At 43.2% G+C, this 18,785-nt stretch overlaps 1 protein-coding gene across 1 annotated transcript; it reads right to left on the reverse strand.

Annotated features, from left to right (window-relative positions):
* Positions 1–17,408: 17,408 nt before the first annotated feature.
* LOC113123860 (olfactory receptor 11A1-like) lies at positions 17,409–18,308 on the reverse strand (the record flags this gene model as incomplete). Its single annotated transcript, XM_026296191.1, has 1 exon — positions 17,409–18,308. A coding segment is annotated over exon 1 (900 nt), but the record flags the coding sequence as incomplete, so codon positions are not given.
* Between the last annotated feature and the right edge of the window lie 477 nt (positions 18,309–18,785).

The following is an 18,785-nucleotide window of genomic DNA, read 5'->3' on the forward strand; positions in this document are numbered from 1 at the left end:
TGATCTGACATATTGAATGTGTTTTTTAATATTGGATGTGTTTGTAATAAATTCCTGACCTGTTGAATGTATTTTTGAAATGTTTTTGACCTGTTGAATGTATTTTTGAAATGTTTTTGACCTGTTGAATGTATTTTTGAAATGTTTTCTGACCTGTTGAATGTATTTTGAAATGTTTTCTGATATGTTGAATGTATTTTGAAATGTTTTCTGACCTGTTGAATGTATTTTAAAATGTTTCCTGACCTGTTGAATGTATTTTTGAAATGTTTTCTGATATGGTGAATGTATTTTGAAATGATTTTTGACCTGTTGAATGTGACCCCATAATAAATTTTCTGATCTGTTGAATGTATTCACGAAATATTTGTTGTCCTACTGTATGTGTTTTTGAAATATTTTCTGACCTGTAATAAATTTTCTAACATTTTGAACGTATTTCTGTGTACAAGGTCTTTATTTTATCTCATTGTTAAAATAAAAACACACCACAAATCAATATACAACAATATCATTTATTATCATCATCATCTCAGAAATACACATTGAACACATGTAAACTTGTTGTGTACAGATGCAGGTCTAATTCCAGCGACAAAGCTTGAGACCCTCTGGTCATTGCGAGCCAGGTTGCTGCCATATTTTTTAATAAACATGCTATAGCTCATGCCTTTCTGGATGTGGCTCAAGAAAAACAGACAGTGCTCCCCACAGGTCACAGAGAAGGGCGCCTGAACCTGACTACGTGAATAAAGCACTCTGCTGGCGTTTTTCAGGAGAAACCGTCCAATATGGGGATTGAATCTGTCTGGGGCGTGTCCGAAGCTGTCAAAAAAATATGCTTGCCGACCACTTGGCAGATATATGGCCACCCAGTGCTCTCCGGGTAAGGTTGAAGGATCGGTGTTTACAATCAGAGCGGCAGGACGTTTGGTTATTTTGAGCCTGGTCAGATGGTCACAGGGCTTCACGCCCACAAAATAGGTTCTGTCGCCAATTATCTTTTTAGCAGCACCAGTCAATTCTATAGTGTTCATGTCTCAATAATAATCCACCAACACCTGTCTGCTGTTTGACACTTCAATAACTGAATCGTAGACTGCATAACAGATTAAGTTAACGGTGCGTGCCAGGGGAGTCCTGAATCTCACTTCCAGGCGGACATTTCCGGTTTTGATTAAAGACACATTTCCCCCACTCCCGCCATCAGGCTCCAGGTTAAAGCAGAACAGCGCATAACCCTGGCCAAAATCTTCACGCGTAATCGCCAGCTCCCTGTCTTTAAGATGGCGCCCGGTTGTCTGTATTAGCTGGTAATATTCACGCACGTACTGACCCCGGGGGAAGTGGGGCTGAAACGCCTTAGCGGGGTGGGCCTGGCCGTCAGCATAGAGACACAGGTACTCTAGGTCCATATGTTCAAAATTAAACGGGTTTCTGGTGAAACTCCCTGTGAACCCTTCATTGTCGACGAAACCCAGGATGACAAATTTAAGAATCTGACCCAGATATAGATTGTCCTGCCAGCACACCCGGGTTCCGGGCGGAATCGAGTGTGTTTTCAGCGCTACTCTGTCGACGCTGTATTTGGCATTTGTGTGTTGTAACACACGGCTGTGTGCGAGTTTTACCTGAGGTGACAGTGTGACCTTTTTCACAAAAAGACTGGCGCTCAGGATTTTAACACAGAATTGCGTATTGGGCGCGGCCATCAGGCAGAATTCGTCTTTCGCCCTTATGAATTTCATGGAAATGTCGAGTCCGTTTAGCAGGAATTTTTCCTGAAAAAAACAGGTCCACATGCACCGGTGCAATTAATTCCACAGTCCTGCTGTTTTCTGTATAGCGGCCTCTGGCCCCTAAGCCCCTGTTTTCACCGTCCAGGTTATGATTATTCATGTGGCCGCTGGTGTCCTTGACAAATAGCGCGGTGCTGAACTGGGATTCCAGGGTATCCCGGCCATAATTGATTAAGCATTCAATCACACCCCTATAAGGATATGTGTTTGATGCCTGGGTGATTAACCTGTCACCCAGCATCACATCCACCTGCGAAAACAGTGTGCATCCTGGATAATTCACAAAGCCCACGTCTACACCGTTTCCAATGTTTGTCCCGTCTGGATTTGTGATTTTCACGCGTAAATACAAATGAGTATCGTTTAGATCCAGGTAATCTTCCACGCTGCATGAGATGAAAAAATCAATAGGCGAGATGTCGTTGATCGCGGAGACTGGGGGGATTTCAATGAATGTATATTTTTCGATGCTCGTTTGTGTACACGGCACCGTGAACAGATCCAGCTCAGTCTTTACACATTCAGCGGACTGGTTGTGAATGAGCGACATTGTTAAAATATGTCTTTACTCGCACTTCTGCTGTTAGATCTCGATCTGCGCCGCTTGACAGCTGGAGCCTTTCTGCCCCGTCTGACAGAGCCACTAGCTGTTTTACGCGCCTTTTTGCTCTGACTGTGAGCCGGCTCCCCAGGAGTTCGTTTAAGGCTCCGTGGGTTATACACAGCAACACCTCCCCCCTCCTGCTTCCCATTCATCAACTTGCGTGAAATATTACTCATTACATCTCCTGCAATATTAGCCGCTGCTGATTTTAAATGCGGCTTTGCGAGGTTAAAACCGTTTCTGAGCAGCGGAACCGCCCATCTAAACAGGTTCCGGAATAACCCGCCGAGCCCATTCCCGTACTGGGTGTGGGCCCCCGCGAACCCGTGCAGCTCTCCACCGGCCTGATTCTGATAATATCTCAGCAGCCTGTCACCGTTATCGGGCGTGTATGGGCACCTCATCATGGTCTCACAGGGCGGAAATGTAATTTCACGATAACCTTTCCAAAGAGAAAAGGGACGTGTTCGTCCTGGTCGTTTTTCAACGACAGCTCTATGCAATCGATCCGGTGTTTGGCGAGGCGTGTATAGTCTGGCTTGTCAAAGTGGACTGTGTGTATTTTCCCTCGTTTCTCCGCTGTTATATTAACGCATCTGAGTAATGGGGCACACGTGTCACCCACCAGCTGATGTTCGATAATGTCTGAATATACAAAGATATTATACAATCCTGCATGGATATCCGCAGGGTGTGGTGCTGTGAATATTCTCGCCCAGGTCGGGATACTATGGGCTGGTTCATCCGGATCAAACCCCAGTATCCTGGCAAGCCGACCTTTAAATTTCAGCACCAGGCCTTCACCACCAGATATTTGGACTCTGTGTGAAATCTGATTGTAGCGCATTTTTATAAACATAGTGCCTGCGTCTAGCGCACACGCGTTGTTGAATTCTTGTGCTATTCTGTCCACACTGTCATAATGTCCTACAGGAATTGTGATGGTATTTTCCTTCCCGGTTCTTGGTGCTTTTATCAAAATAGATGCGTCATCTTTGGGGAAGCTGCGCCACGTCGCGGGGTACTGTATTTCTGAAAGCCCCACTTCATACGTGTCGTCCAGTTGTATTGCCTTGGCTAAGTGTACCCTGTAACACCAAATCTTGTTGTTGGGATATAATTTTGTCGATGCATTACTTGGGAGAGTTACATGGAAGCTTGCAGCCCGGCGCTTCTCCATGCTGACACTCTACTGTTTACAAATGTTCCTTTTGATCCTTCAAGCCTCTGATCACAGTAGGTGTTAATCCACCTCTCCCCCCAGGTTTTGATAGTTGACAGTGCTGTAGGGTAATGGCGCCGGGGCGCTCTTGATTACAGCGTGACCGTACTGTCCTATGGTGCTTATCTCTCTCTCAGATGTTCTGGATATCTCTGCCATCCACCCAGGTGTTAAATTTCTCGGGCCATCCGAGCCATTTTACTAGAAACTTGCCACGGCGTCTGGCTCTTATTTCCTCTATCTTATAGGATTTGTCTGGATCTACAATCACCAGACAGTCAACCTCGCAGGCCCGACACCATTTCTCCCGGTCGATCCAGCATTGAGCTAACGCTCTGTACAGCAAATGTACCACTCCATTCTCCATCATCTTTACAAAGGCCGCTGACTCCTCTTCATCTCTGGGGCGCGGCGTTGATGTTGGGTGAATCCAGCGATACAATTCCTGCTCCGCCTCCAGAGTCATGGGCCCGTCGATCTCTATTTTTAGAAAATATGAAATACAACGTTAAACACTATTGACCACACACACACACACACACACACACACACACACACCTGACCCCCGCATAGGTCTGCAGATTCTTACCGTCCTGTCTCACAGGCTCTGGGTCGCACCTTGCTCAGCAGGTGAGAGACACATTTCCTCAGGAAATTCCACGTCATCATAAAGCAAGCATCTCCTAACCCCACTAGCATCTGAGATATACTCGTCCTCACCGATTGCATTGTCAATCTTGGCGAACACATCTTGCAGGCCCCACCAGTCAGCCCACTGGATAAAATAGAAGTCCTTAAACCATGAGATATTGTCGCCAGACCACACCGGATAGGGGTGTATGTCCCACTCTGTATGATTACGCCGCGATACGATTTGCTCTCTGTCATCACACACTCTTATCAGAATGAAATCTGACGCGTGCGCGTCAAAACGATTGGCAAATACCCTGAATAACTGCTGACTGTCAGGACTGGTCCACTGTATGACATATGTATCGTTCTCAGCGCCTCGGTGGTTGAGATCGGTACATATCTCAGTGCGAAATATCATCCAGTCCTCCACAGTCATAGCCCGCGACCCTCCCTGACCCCACCGCTCCCCGGTACACACATTTTCCCCGAGAAACACTACCCTCCCCTCACTATATTTAAACTCGTAAACATACCCTAGCGAACCCTCGTACAGCCAAACGCGGGGGCCTGCAGCATCGTCAGACACATGCCTTCTACGACGTTTGATTGGCGCGCCAGGAATGATCGCCGGACACGTACCTAGGTCACACGACGCATGCGCCCTGTCACCGTTTCCGTCGACGCGCCCACCGCCGCATCCGCCCCTGATAACGACGTCACTAGAGATTCCGCTGCTGCCCATGGTTGCTCGATGTCGAACTTAGATAAAATCATACTGAATGACCCACATACACCTACATTTATACAACGTAACTGACACATCCCATGAGTAACGTCATGACCAATAGGAAAATCGCGCCGCCCTGTGGGTGGGGAGCGTGACGACGATTTTATGGTTTATTATCTTTATGACTGTCATAAATAACGGCCATAAAAAGTGACCCCCCTTAATAGCCCCCGCCACATAAACCATTATATACTACTAATGTATATTGTGTTCATATAACATGTTCAAAACAAACTTAAGTTTATTCGATTTGATTAGATGCAGAATGGGTGCTACGATTAAATTACGTTCATTCAACAAAAAAAATGTTTCAGTGTATTACAACCAAACCTTAAGAGTTTGTTGCTGAATGTTTACATATTGTGTTAATGTGTTCATATTGAGGGGCCATAATCCTCTTATCTCAAGCTTTGTGTCTAATAGATAAACATGCTGCCATGACATGTTGAATCAGTGTAAAGAAAAAACGAGTCACTGTTTGGAAGCACTGGCCCAGTCACAAATGGTGCACGTGCTGGGAAGACTTTGGTCTTGCATTTGTATGAAGTCAGTCTGAGTTCTGTTATGAAACAAATAGTCTTAACATTAATACATGTAGTGATAATGAAAAAACGAAATATGTGTTTCATGCAGGTGACATATTAGACCAAGAAATAACAAAATCACTTGTTGTACTGTGACATTGTTTAAACTAATGCAACCATCCATCCATCTTCTTCCGCTTATCCGGGGCCGGGTTGCGGGGGCAGTAGCCGAATCAGGGATACCCAGACTTCCTTCTCCCTGGATGCTTCCTCCAGCTCTTCTGGGGGGACACCGAGGCGTTCCCAGGCCAGCCGGGAGACATAGTCCCTCCAGCATGTCCTGGGTCTTCCCCGGGGACCTCCTCCCGGTGGGACATGCCCGGAACACCTCCCCAGGAAGGCGCCCAGGAGGCATCCAAAACAGATGCCCGAGCCACCTCAACTGACTCCTCCACATTAGAAGGTATTAGTTATTTGATATTCTAGATGAATAACTACAGGCCAGCCACTTCACACTCGGTTGCAAACCACCCCAGCGCACGCTGGAGATTCTGGCTCGATGGAGCCAACAGGACAACATCATCTGCAAAAAGCAGAGATGAAATCCTGTGGTCCCCGAACTGGACTCCCTCCGGCCCCTGGCTGCGCCTAGAAATTCTGTCCATAAAAGTAATGAACAGAACCGGTGACAAAGGGCAGCCCTGCCGGAGTCCAACGTGTACTGGGAACAGGTCTGACTTACTACCGGCAATGCGAACCAAGCTCCTGCTCCTCTCGATGTGGAGGAGTCAGTTGAGGTGGCTCGGGCGAAGGGAGAAGGAAGTTTGTTTTGACTTGTGTTCAAGTCTGCTTGTCCCCTAACAACAACAATACAAACATTGTGGCACACCAAGCGAATTTCTAATCGGCCTTTGAACGTTAGCTTGACTGAAAAGACTTTGGACATGATGTAAGTTTGGGAACTAAACGCCAGCAATAGGCGTCAATGTACCCGGAGGATAGTCACAGACACATAAGGCTAACTGTAAAACAAACTAACATTAACATACTACGTGCTATGTTCAAGTCTGCTTGTCCCCTTTCCCCAGATGTTTCACTCGCGTTTCCCCCACAGTTGCGATTAAGGTTTAGATTTTGTTACTGTTAACGTTAGGCGTAACAGAAATACCAGGAATTTAACGCTAGGTTGAACATATCAAAAGATGACTGGTTGAGTCAAGGAATACGGTTAAGTTAAGGTAATGAGAAACTTAACGACGGGAAGCAAATTCTGAAAAGTAGTCTGCCATGACACATCTCCAAAGTGTCTAACTAATTGTATTAATCACCAATCCCACAATACTAATTACAAACAAATATACATTTATTACTTACCCTCATTATCAAGGATGCCAAACGCTTTAGACCCAGCGCGCCTGTCCTCCATAACCTCCTGAAATTCGAATCCCGCTCGTTTGGACCTGCGTATTTCCGGGGTGTTGAACATGCGCACTAGCTACTGATAGCAGAGTCACTGGTTTGATGCGATTCATTCAAACTAGATCAACAGGTGTTGATCTAATTCATCTGATTTTTTTTTGGATTCATTTACAACTAACAAGAATGAATCATTTAACAAACGTAAACACATTATATTCTTATTATTCAAACATAATTCTGTCTTGCAAAGCAAAGAAAGGCCTTAGTTGATTTTTTTTCATGACTATAGTCATGATAACAATTTTATTATTCATTCAATCAACATTTTAAAAGACATACCGGACATGCAAGACCAAACTGTAAATGTTTAAGATACATGATCGGGAAGCATAGTTCACTTATCAAAAAGCTTCAGCACAATTGGCTAAGCATCTCCACTAGCTAAAGGATTAAAAAATGAGTCATTGATTTTTATTTTTTTTTAGGGGAAACTGAGAGACACAGATAGTGAACAAATGTTTGCTGTGTTTGCGCCTGTGCTGGAAACCAGGCTGAAGACTTGCCCAGAGAGGGGCTCTAGGAGGTTGGCCAAGTGACTCAGGATAAAGCAGGCTGTGGTAAAGAGTGAACAGGAGAGTGTATAGTGTAAGTGTATGTAGAGCACAAGAGACATACAGAGTCTTTTTCTGAAACCAAACCACATTTACTATGTTTTAAAAGCATTTTAAATGCCTTGAGCTAACCATTAACTTCGTATTAGTCAGCTAATTATTGTAGCTCTAAAGTAGTTTATTGAAACTCTTACATTCACAGTAACATTTTTTTTTGTATTTTACAATCCTAAAATAATTCTTAGGGATATTATTAATCAGTTCATGTGGTATCTATTTTACATCATGATCTTCCTGGACTGTAGTAGTGATGTCGTTTGCTACTAGTCTGTTGCTGACAGAAATTTCACAAAAAAAAAACCGTCTAACCCTCTTCTAATCCTGATCCATTGACACAATCATCAGACTTTTAGTTTATAGTAATGTCAAGCACCGATGCAATGTTTCATATTTAGTATTACTGCTGTAGTTTACTCTTGTAAAGTTTACTATGTGATTCTTTATACAACAGCACCAACAGAGGAGCAGAGATAATTTCACTGAGAAAATGAAGAATCCCCTACGCTCCAAAAACCCACTCTTTAATCCACAATTACCACATGTTTCGTTCTAATGCGGACGCCCTGCACAGCTCCGTAGTCTGTACACTGATAGCTTGCTAATCATTGCATTGCATTGCATTGGTTAACACATATATGTGTATTGACGTATTAACGTCCTACGCCACCACGCTCTATAACGTAGGCTAAAATGGCTGATGAGCAGCAAACATTGTCGTCTACGAGATTTTAAACGTACACTAACAAAAATCAACACACAGAAATATGCCAGTTAAATAATGTTATTCATGCATCCCTCATTTTAAAAAGGAGTAGCAGAAATTATTTTAATGGTTTATATGTTTTTTAATGTAAATTAGTAGGAGAAATTATTTTAATGGTTTATAATTCCAACGGTAAGGTCACTCCCCTTTCGCCCTATACGTCACACACACCCAACAGCAAAACGAACTTCTACTTATCTTTAAAAAACACTCACATTACTGCAGCGTTATAGGAAACACCTTCAGTCCTCCCTAATATTTTTTATTTTAAAATAAAAACATTTTAAACTACACCCATTATTAATATGGGAGGCAACTTTTATTTATTAAGGGAGCCATCATTTATTAGGGGTAACACCCTTTATTAGGCGGAGGCTATATTTAATAGGGGAAAACACCCTTTATTATGGGAGGGGCCCTTAATTATTAACTTCATATCAAAATATAGATCTTATCTGCAAAATGAACCCCCTTATTACTACTGGCAAAGCCTGAAAGAATGATGTGGGGGCCACCGTTCTGTGGAACACACAGATCGGGGCATCGGCAGCAGTAATGTGTTCAGGGTACCGGTCCGTCGTGGTGAAGAAGGAGCTCAGCTGAAAGGCGAAGCTCTCAATTTACCAGTCAATCTACGTTCCTACTTTCACCTATGGTTATGAGCTTTGGGTCTTGACCAAAAGGACAAGGTCTCGGATACAAGCGGATGAAATGAGCTTCCTCCGCAGGGTGGCAGGGCGCTCCCTTAGAGATAGGGTGACGCACTCGGTCACCCGGGAGGAGCTCGGAGTAGAGCCGCTGCTCCTCCACATCGAGAGGGGCCAGCTGAGGTGGTTCGGGCATCTGTTTCGGATGCCTCCTGGGCACGTCCCACGGGAGGTGTTCCAGGCATGTCCCACTAACCCAGGACATGGTGGAGGGACTATGTCTCTCGTCAGGCCTGGGAACGCCTCGGTGTCCCCCCAGAAGAGCTGGAGGAAGTGTCCAAGGAAAGGGAAGTCTGGGTAACCCTGCTTAGGCTACTGCCTCCATGACCCAGTCCCGGATAAGCAAAAGAGTATAGATGGAATCACGATTGCACCAGGGAAGTGTCTCAGTACTTCCCTTTACAGTTAATACAGTTTGGCAGTCATAAGTAAAACAATGGTTCAGAAATGAGCAAAAAAGGATATTATGTTCAAATCGGGCATAGAGGAAGCTAGAACTGAATATGAAGACACCTACCATAAGCTGCGAGCTGATCACGCCATGAAGGGCTCTTCAGTGCATGACAATGACCTCAGATACAATGTCCCTGTTAGGAATGTTAAACTGTTAATTGCACCAGGTGAGTCACAAACCCACTAAAATGAGGAAATCAGCCATTTAGGTGGTGCCATGAAATGTTTTTCCAGGTGCCTCGCATGAACCAAAGGGCTGGTGGTCACTGGTACACAGGTGGAATTGTCCTTGGCTGGACCAAGTTGCCCCTGGTGGCTGTTCCACTGGCCTATTAGTGATTGTTTGAAGCGAATGGCTGAAAAAGCACCATTTACCATGTCATGACCTGGTTTAAAGGGTCACAACATAAAGGGAGACAACACCATGTAAATGTTCAAATAAATATTTTATTGAACCAACTTAGACCCAAATGAGGCCAAATTAACCCAAATTACCTAATCAAATGAAATAATTATGTTATGATGTTTGGGAAATCAGTAGAATCAGTAGTGCAAAATGTGCATGAGTGAAGAGTGCATGTAAGCAGGTGCTGAATGGTGTAAAACTGAATCAAATGAACGACTTAAAACAGCATAATCAAACCAAACCAAACACAGTGCCCACAGTGACGGCAGCATAGAGAGCCTGAGCAACTTACAGCAGTAGTTCATCATTCAACACCATCATTCTCCAGCATTTGATTGCCAAGCTGAGATTCTCTGGCACATGTGTGCTTCATTTCTCTGATGGCACAGGACAGTTTGGCTCTTGCTGTTCTCATATCTCCCTTATAGCCTACTCTGAAGACAGAGCCTTGGGTCCTCAGCAGTGTGCACATTTCCACAGTCATCCATGGCTTTTGGTCACTTGATGCTTGCTGATGCAATTAGTCACCAATGACATGTAGTTTTCCAAGTGAGGTTACTGTTAGTCACATCCTTTCCCCTTTTGTTGCAAATCTTAAGATCCAACCAATCTAGATATTGGTGGCCTTTAGGGAACACTGGGAGCACTGGGCAGGATGTTCACTGTAACTATGAGTACAGTGGTAAATAAACTGGCCTACATCGAATAGTTGCGATTTCCACCAGAGAACAGTGACTGGAAATTAAAATTGAGTTCTTGCACTGTTCCGTGTTGATGTAAATAAAATAGTGTGAATGCACAAACTTGTAGGTAAATAAGACATCAGAAACAGGAAGTCATAAGTAGAAGTAGAGTAAATAATCAGGACATTCAGTGAAGACACATCTCTATAAAACTAAAGTAACAATACAATAATAAAAAAATAATAAATGAATAAATACATAAATGGATAGGCAAGATCCAATCCTCAATAGTGTAATGAAGGCAAAAGTACTTGTGCCTGCTGTGAACTTCATTTCTCATTGTACATATTGTGGTTATTGCACTTGAATAGATTTACAGAAACCACACACACTCACACACATACACGACCTCACACATATACACACGGCATTCACTCATGTATTGTATTGTATTGTATTTTAATTTAGCATTCAGTGTGATGATAGCTTGAGATTAGAAACTGTTCAGAAGTCTGCTTGTCCTTGTTTTCTGAGTCCAGTAGTGCCTGCCGGATGGCGACAGTTCAAACAGATGGTGGGCTGGATGTCATGGGTCCTTCAAGATGTTTTTTTTTTTTGGTTTTTATAAGGCAGTAGGAAGTAAAATGTCTTTGAGGGCTGGTATCTGTATGTTATTTTCTGTGCAGCATTGATCACTCTCTGCAGTGCCTTCTTGTCAGCTGCGGAGCTGCTGCTGAACCAGGTTAATATGCTGTAAATGTGACGCTTTCCATGGAACAGTGGTAGAAAAACAACAACAGCTGCTGTGGCAAGTTGATCTTCCTCAGAGCTCTCAGGAAGTGAAGCCTTTGCTGTTCTTTCTTCACCAGGCAGCTAGTGTTGAATGCCCAGCTGAGGTCCTCTGAAATATGAGTTCCCAAGAATTTGAATGATAACACTTTCTCAATGCGTGCTCCATTTCTTTCCAGAGTTTGATAGTTCTTCTTCCTCTTTCTAAAGTCCACGATAACTTATTTTGTTTTCCTGGTATTCAGGGTCAGGTTGTTTGCACAACACCAGTCTGTCAACCTCTGGACCTCCTCCCTGTATTTTGTCTCATCTCCATTGCTGATTAGTTCAGTCAGTGTGTCAGGCTGAGTTTTATGATTCAGTTTGTCTTGTTGGTGGGCACGTAGTCATACGAGTATGAGAGGGGGCTCAGCATGCACCCTGGTGGTGCTCCTGTGCTAAGACCCAGGGAGGAGGATTGAGAGGGCTCCATTTTCACATGCTGTGGGCAAGTGGTCAAGACATTTAGCAGCATGCCATGCAGAATGTCAATGGAGAAGATTAATTATTTTTCTTTTCAGTGTCTGTTGTTGTGCTTTAATAATATGCCAAACCTTGCTGTATATTACCTACACGTAATTTTCTCTGGACCCCTGCATAATCAGACCCGCGATGACATGTTTAGCCGCATGTCATCGTTCTGTTTCTGTTACGATCCTGCCTTGGACTTCCTGTTTGGGACTTTTATTTTGAAGGACTGTGCAGGATCTAGTTTTTGTCTAGTTGTTTTACCTTGTTTTGATGTTGATTATTTTCACCTGTGTCCTGTTTTCTCCCCTGAGTTAAATACACCTCTGTTTCCCTTAGTTCTTTGCCAGGTTGTTGTCATTTTCAATGATTCTAAGTCCAGTGACGTTCTTCCGTTCGAGCCCTGTCCGTGTTTTTTGCCCTGTCTGGATTTTCGTCTTCGATCCCCTCGTCTGTTAAGTAACCGTGTTCATGTTGTTGAGTTTCTTTGTTGAGTTTACCTAGTCCGCATCTGTATGTTCTGTCTGCCTGTGAGTGAGTCTGCATCCCCATGAGTGTGTGTGACCAGACCGTGTTCCGTGTGTTTCTGTGTTGTGCGTTTCTTAGTTAGTGTCCGAGTCCCAGGTTTCATGTTCGTCTTGTTTGCTGTTAACCCTTTGTGTTCCTTGACCCAAGCCTTTGCTCTGTGTTTTTCTGATTCTTTTCAAATAAACCCTGTCTGCACTGAGTACCAGTCCTGTGAGCTTTATTGGTCCTTTCAAACCAAAACCTTGATTCCTGACAGTTTCTGGCTGTCTAGGTGGTGTCCAGCAAACGATGTGGGCTTCAAAGATACTTGGGCCACTTTCTGGGGAAAACCCGAGCTGGTAGCAAGGGACGGCATCCATCCCACTTTGCATATTGCAGCCATCATTTCTAGAAATTTGGCAGAGTTTATTAGCCAACCTAAAGTTTGACAATCCAGAGTGGGGACCAGGATGCAGAGACTCGAACTATCTCTAATAGTTGTGATTTTATTTGTAAAGAAACTCATAAAGTCATCACTGCTGAGAGCTAAGGGAACACTGGGCTCAACAGAGCTGTGACTTTTTGTCAGCCTGGTTACAGTGCTGAAAAGAAACCTGGGATTGTTCTTATTTTCCTCTATTAGTGATGCATAGTATGCAGTTCTGGCTTTACGGAGAGCTTTTTTTATGTTAGTAGACTGTTTTTCCAGACTAGAAAAATTTCCTCTAAGTTTGTGGAATGCCACTTCCTTTCCAGCCTTCGTGATGCCTGCTTTAAGGTACGAACATGTAAATTATACCATGGGGCTAATCTCCTCTGATTCACTAACTTCTTTTGGGGCCACAGTATCAAGCGTTTCATGCAGTGAGGCTACAGCACTGTCAACAATATGATCAATTTGGTAGGGAGTGGGATTGAAGCAGCTGCCCTCCACTATGTTTATACTTGGCATAGATGTAAATAAAGATCATTTTCTTAAATTTATTAACAGCGTTGTCAGATAAACATCTGCTGTAGTGGAATTTTCTTCCAAACGCTGCATGATCCATCATCTTAAATTCAAAAGTTATTAAAGAATGATCTGACAAAACAGGATTTGGGGGAAAAACTATTAGATGTTCAATTTCGATGCCATAGGTCAGAACAAGATCAAGGGTGTGATTGAAACTTCTTATTTTCCTTTGGGCTGCTCCCTTCAGGGGTCGCCACAGCGAATCATCCACCTCCATTCAACCCTATCCTCTGTATCCTCCTCACCCAGACCAACTATCCTCATGTCCTCTTTCACTACATCCAAGAACCCCGCCTTTGGTCTTCCTCTAGGCCTCCTTCCTGGCAGCTCTAACCTCAGCATTCTTTTACCAATATATTCACTGTCCCTCCTCTGAACATGTCCACAGCATCTCAATCTGGCTTCCCTGGATTTTTCTCCAAAACATCTAACATGAGCTGTCCCTCTGATGTCCTAATTCCTGATCCTATCCATCCTCATCACTCCCAGAGAGAACCTCAACATCTTCAGCTCTGCAACCTCCAGCTCTGCCTCCTGTCTTTTTCTCAGTGCCACTGTTTCTAAACCAGACAACATTGCTGGTCTCACCACTGTCTTGTCCACCTTTCCTTTTATTCTTGCTGACACTCTTTTGTCACACATCATACCTGACACTTTCCTCCACCCGTTCCAACCTGCTTGCACACGTCTCTTCACTTCTTTCTCACACTCTCCGTTGCTCTGGACTGTTGACCCTAGGTACTTAAAATCCTCCATCTTCACCTCTACTCCCTGTAACCTCACCATTCTACTTGAGTCCCTCTCATTTACACCCATGTACTCTGTTTCACTGCGGCTAACCTTCATTCCTCTCCTTTCCAGAGCAAACCTCCACCTCTCTAGATTTTTCTCCAACTGCTCCCTGCTCTCACTACAGATGACAATGTTATCTGCAAACATCATGGTCCATGGAGATTCCTGTCTAAACTCGTCTGTTCCTCAGGCCCCCTCTTACTCTCCAAGATTGTGTTAAATAGCCCAGTCAAAAACACTACTGCCACCTCTCCTAAACACTTCTATACCTCCACAGGTATGTCATCAGGACCAACTGCCTTTCCATTCTTCATCCTCTTCAATGCCTTCCTCACTTCATCCTTACTGAGCTTTGCTACTTCGTGCTCCACAACAGTCACCTCGTCTACTCTGTGCTCTCTGACATTTTCCTCATTCATCAACTCTTCAAAGTTTTCCTTCCATCTTTCATCACATTTGTGGCACCTGTCAACACATTTCCATCCCTGTCCGTAATCACCCTAACCTGCTGCACATCCTTCCCATTTCTGTCTCTCTGCCTCGCCAACCTGTACAAATCCATCTCTCCCTCCTTAGAGTCCAACCTATCATACAAATCCTCATATGCCCTTTGTTTGGCCTTTGCCACCTCTACCTTCACTTTATGCTGCATCTCCCTGTACTCCTGTCTGTTCTCTTCTGTCCTCTGTGTCCCACTTCTTCTTAGCTAACCTTTTCCTCTTAACACACTCCTGAACTTCCTCATTTCACCACCAAGTATCCTTATCTGCTTTCCTCTTTCCAGATGACACACCAAGTACCCTCCTACCTGCCTCCCTGATCACTTTAGCTGTAGCTGTCCAGTCATCTGGAAGAACCTCCTGACCTCCCAGAGCCTGTTTCAGCTCCTCCCTGAAAGCCACACAACACTCCTCCTTTTTCAACTTCCACCACTTGCTCCTCTGCTCTGCCCTTGTCCTCTTCATCTTCCTCCCCACCAGAGTCATCCTACACACCACCATCCTATGCTGTCTGGCTACACTCTCCCCAGCCACTACTTTGCAGTCACTGATCTCTTTCATGTTGGAACATCTGCACAAGATGTAATCAACTTGTGTGCTCCTGTCTCCACTCTTATATGTCACCCTATGCTCCTCCCTTTTCTGGAAAAATGTGTACACTACAGCCATTTCCATCCTTTTTGCGAAGTCTACCACCATCTGTCCTTCTGCATTCCTGTCCTGCATACCACACTTACCCATCACTTCCTTGTCACCTCTGTTTCCCTCACCAACATGTCCGTTGAAGTCTGCCCCAATCACAATCTCTCACCACTAGGGATACCCTGAATCACCTCATCCATCTCCCTCCAGAATTTCTCCTTCTCTTCTAACTCACATCCTACCTGTGGGGCATAACCACTGACAATATTCAACATCACACCTTCAACTTCCAGCTTCAGACTCATCAACCTATCTGACACTCTCTTCACCTCCAGAACATTCCTAGCAAAATCCTCTTTCAGGATAACTCCTACTCCATTCCTCTTTCCATCCACATCATGATAAAACAGCTTGAACCCTGCTCCTAATCTATAGGCCTTGCTACCTTTCCACTTGGTCTCCTGAACACACAAGATATCCACCTTTCTTCTCTCCATCATATCAGCCAACTCTCTAGTTTTCCCTGACAAAGTCCCTACTTTCAAAGTCCCTACTCTACGTCCTACACTCCTGCCCTTCCTATTCTCTCTTTGCCCACGAACACGCATTCCTCTTCTCCTTCTTCGACCAACAATTTCCACTGGCACCCTGTAAGTCAACAGCACCAGTGGCGGTCGTTGTTAACCTGGGCTGCGACCGATCCGGTATGGAAGTCATATTTGTGATTCACATGTTTGATTTGGCTTAGATTTTATGTCGGATGCCCTTCTTGACACAACCCTCTGCATTTACCCGGACTTGGGACCGGCACATCAAGACACTGGATTGTGCCCCCCCCTGTGGTTGCATTAAGGGTGTCATTGAAACAGTGGGTCGGTTTGTTAACATTTTCAGTGAAACCAATTGAATCTAATATTGAATGAAATGCGGTGCTTAGACTGTTATTTTCAACATGTACATGAATGTTAAAATCTCCCACTATAATGACATTATCTGATCTAAGCACTAAATCAGACAGTAAGTCTGGAAAATCAGTTAAAAACTCTGAGTAAGGGACAGGTGGAGGGTACACAATGACAAGTAGAACTGTTTTTTGTGTTTTCCAGTTTAGATGTGAGAGACTAAGAGTGAGGCTTTCAAATGAGTTATAACTGTTCTGAGGATGAAAGTTTAATAATAGGTTTGAGTGGAAGATTGTAGCTACTCCTCCCCCCCGACCTGTGCTTCGAGGAACATGACAGTTTTTATGACTGAGGGGGGTTGATTCATTCAGACTGACATAGTCATCCTGCTGTAGCCAGGTGTCAGTAAGAATGAGTGGTCAAACTATAAAAGAGGTGCAGACTGAACTGCTCTCCTGTTGAACTCTGCTGCATTGTACAGAGAGGTGGTGTTGTTTTTTAGGCTGAACTCAATGATATGAAAGAGGGTAGAGAAAATAAAAGAGACTCATGTCAGTACAATGCAATCCAATTCAGCAGCATGACAAACTACAACCTCCAAAATGATCAACCAGTTGAATCAACACGTCTCTGAAACCACTAACTGAACATTATCACCTTCATGAAGGAGGATTTATTACAGGACTGTTGGATTAGACTGACAAAGTTATAGTTAGGTGGACCTAATAAACTGACAATGGAGTGTTTATACTTTAACAATACACCCAGATATGATGCCAATATGAAAATATTCAGTCAATTAACAGTTAAGCCACAACAAACTGGAAACACAAGAATCAAACTGACAATTAGAATCAAACTGTATTTCTGGGTTCTGCAGCAAATTGCTTAGTTAGTAGTGATTACATAGTGTAGCTGAAGCTGATAATGCTCTTTACTGTGATTTAGGGTTTTAGAAACATCTTTACACTCAATACTTTTCAAGGCTCAGAGAAATCACATCTCTGTTTTATTCTGACACTAAACAATGACTGTACAACAGTTATCAGTGTTAGTACATTACACTGTTTTACCTGGACAGAACAATTTCCTGAGGTGTTGATAAATTTCTCTCATTTTTAGTCCATATATGATTGGATTGAAAAGAGGATGATACAAAATTGCTTGCATCAGCATTATTAAACTCACAATTTTTGGAAAATCTGTTTCCATTTGAACTAGAAGTATATCAAATGAAGCCAAACAGGAAAAGTTGATTAGAACAATCAGGTGAGGTAAACAGGTCTGTGCAGCTTTTCTCCTGACTTCTCTGCCACTTCGATAGGTGATTATAAATATCCTTATGTAGGTAAAAAGGATGAAAAGCACAGGGAGAATTAAAAGATTAACAAAACAAAACAAACCATATATATTTAGTTCTCTTGAACTCTCACACTGAAGTTTAGAAATTGTGCTGTTACAAATGATTCCTTTAAAATTAAAGTTACACAGTTTAAAATTGGCATTCAGAGGAATTGATACAGCTAACTGACCAGCAGGCAGAATCCAAGCTACAACCAGTAAAATACAGATGTTTGTTTTTGTCATAATAGTTGGATACTGCAGAGGTTTACATATAGAGACATATCTGTCATAGGACATGGTTGCCAACAGTAAAAACTCTGACGCACCTAAAGAATAAGTTATATGATACTGGAAAAGACAGGCTGAATATGATATGATCGGTTTTTCAGATAAAACATCAGTTAAAATCTTTGGGTAGACTGTAGTGCTGTAAAAAACAGAGTTCATTAACAAAGCTGCAATGAAAATGTACATAGGCTCATGGAGGTTTTTGTGAATCACTATCAGACACACAATAGTAGAATTACTGCAGATTATTAGAATATATGCTGTAAACATGATCACAAAATAAACAAATCTGTATTTGTCCAGTTCCACATATGCATCAATAGTTATATATGTTATATTTAGGTTATTATCCATTAAGGTTTAAAAACAAAGTGTTAATGACAAAGACTTGAAGTATCAAAGCAAAGATCACATGAACATATTATACAGTATATCTGTCATTGGATTGTCTAATGTATTCACTGATACCCGACCTTGACATGAACTTGTGTGTGTGTTGAAATATTGCAACAAATACAAACCTCCAGAATACAAAGTGAACTGTTTGACTCTGTGGGTTGATTTTTATCAGCTTGTTTCTCCCTCCATGGATCTCATTAAACTCTCCACCAAGAGCTGTCGTCATGTGAACAACATCAGACTCTACAGGCCTGAACCAGTGGAGGCCCATGGTATAGCTGACACAGGCAGTTTCCTATGGTGCTAATGTGTTGGGGGCACAGAGAAGGATAAACCTTCAGCATGGTCTGTGGACTTTGAGACATATGGACCTCAAGGAGGTTTTTGTGAATCACTATCCAGGACACAATAGTAGAATTATTGCAGATTATT

Source organism: Mastacembelus armatus, chromosome 21 (genome assembly GCF_900324485.2).
Source record: "Mastacembelus armatus chromosome 21, fMasArm1.2, whole genome shotgun sequence".
In the NCBI taxonomy this organism is placed as follows: Eukaryota; Metazoa; Chordata; class Actinopteri; order Synbranchiformes; family Mastacembelidae; genus Mastacembelus; species Mastacembelus armatus.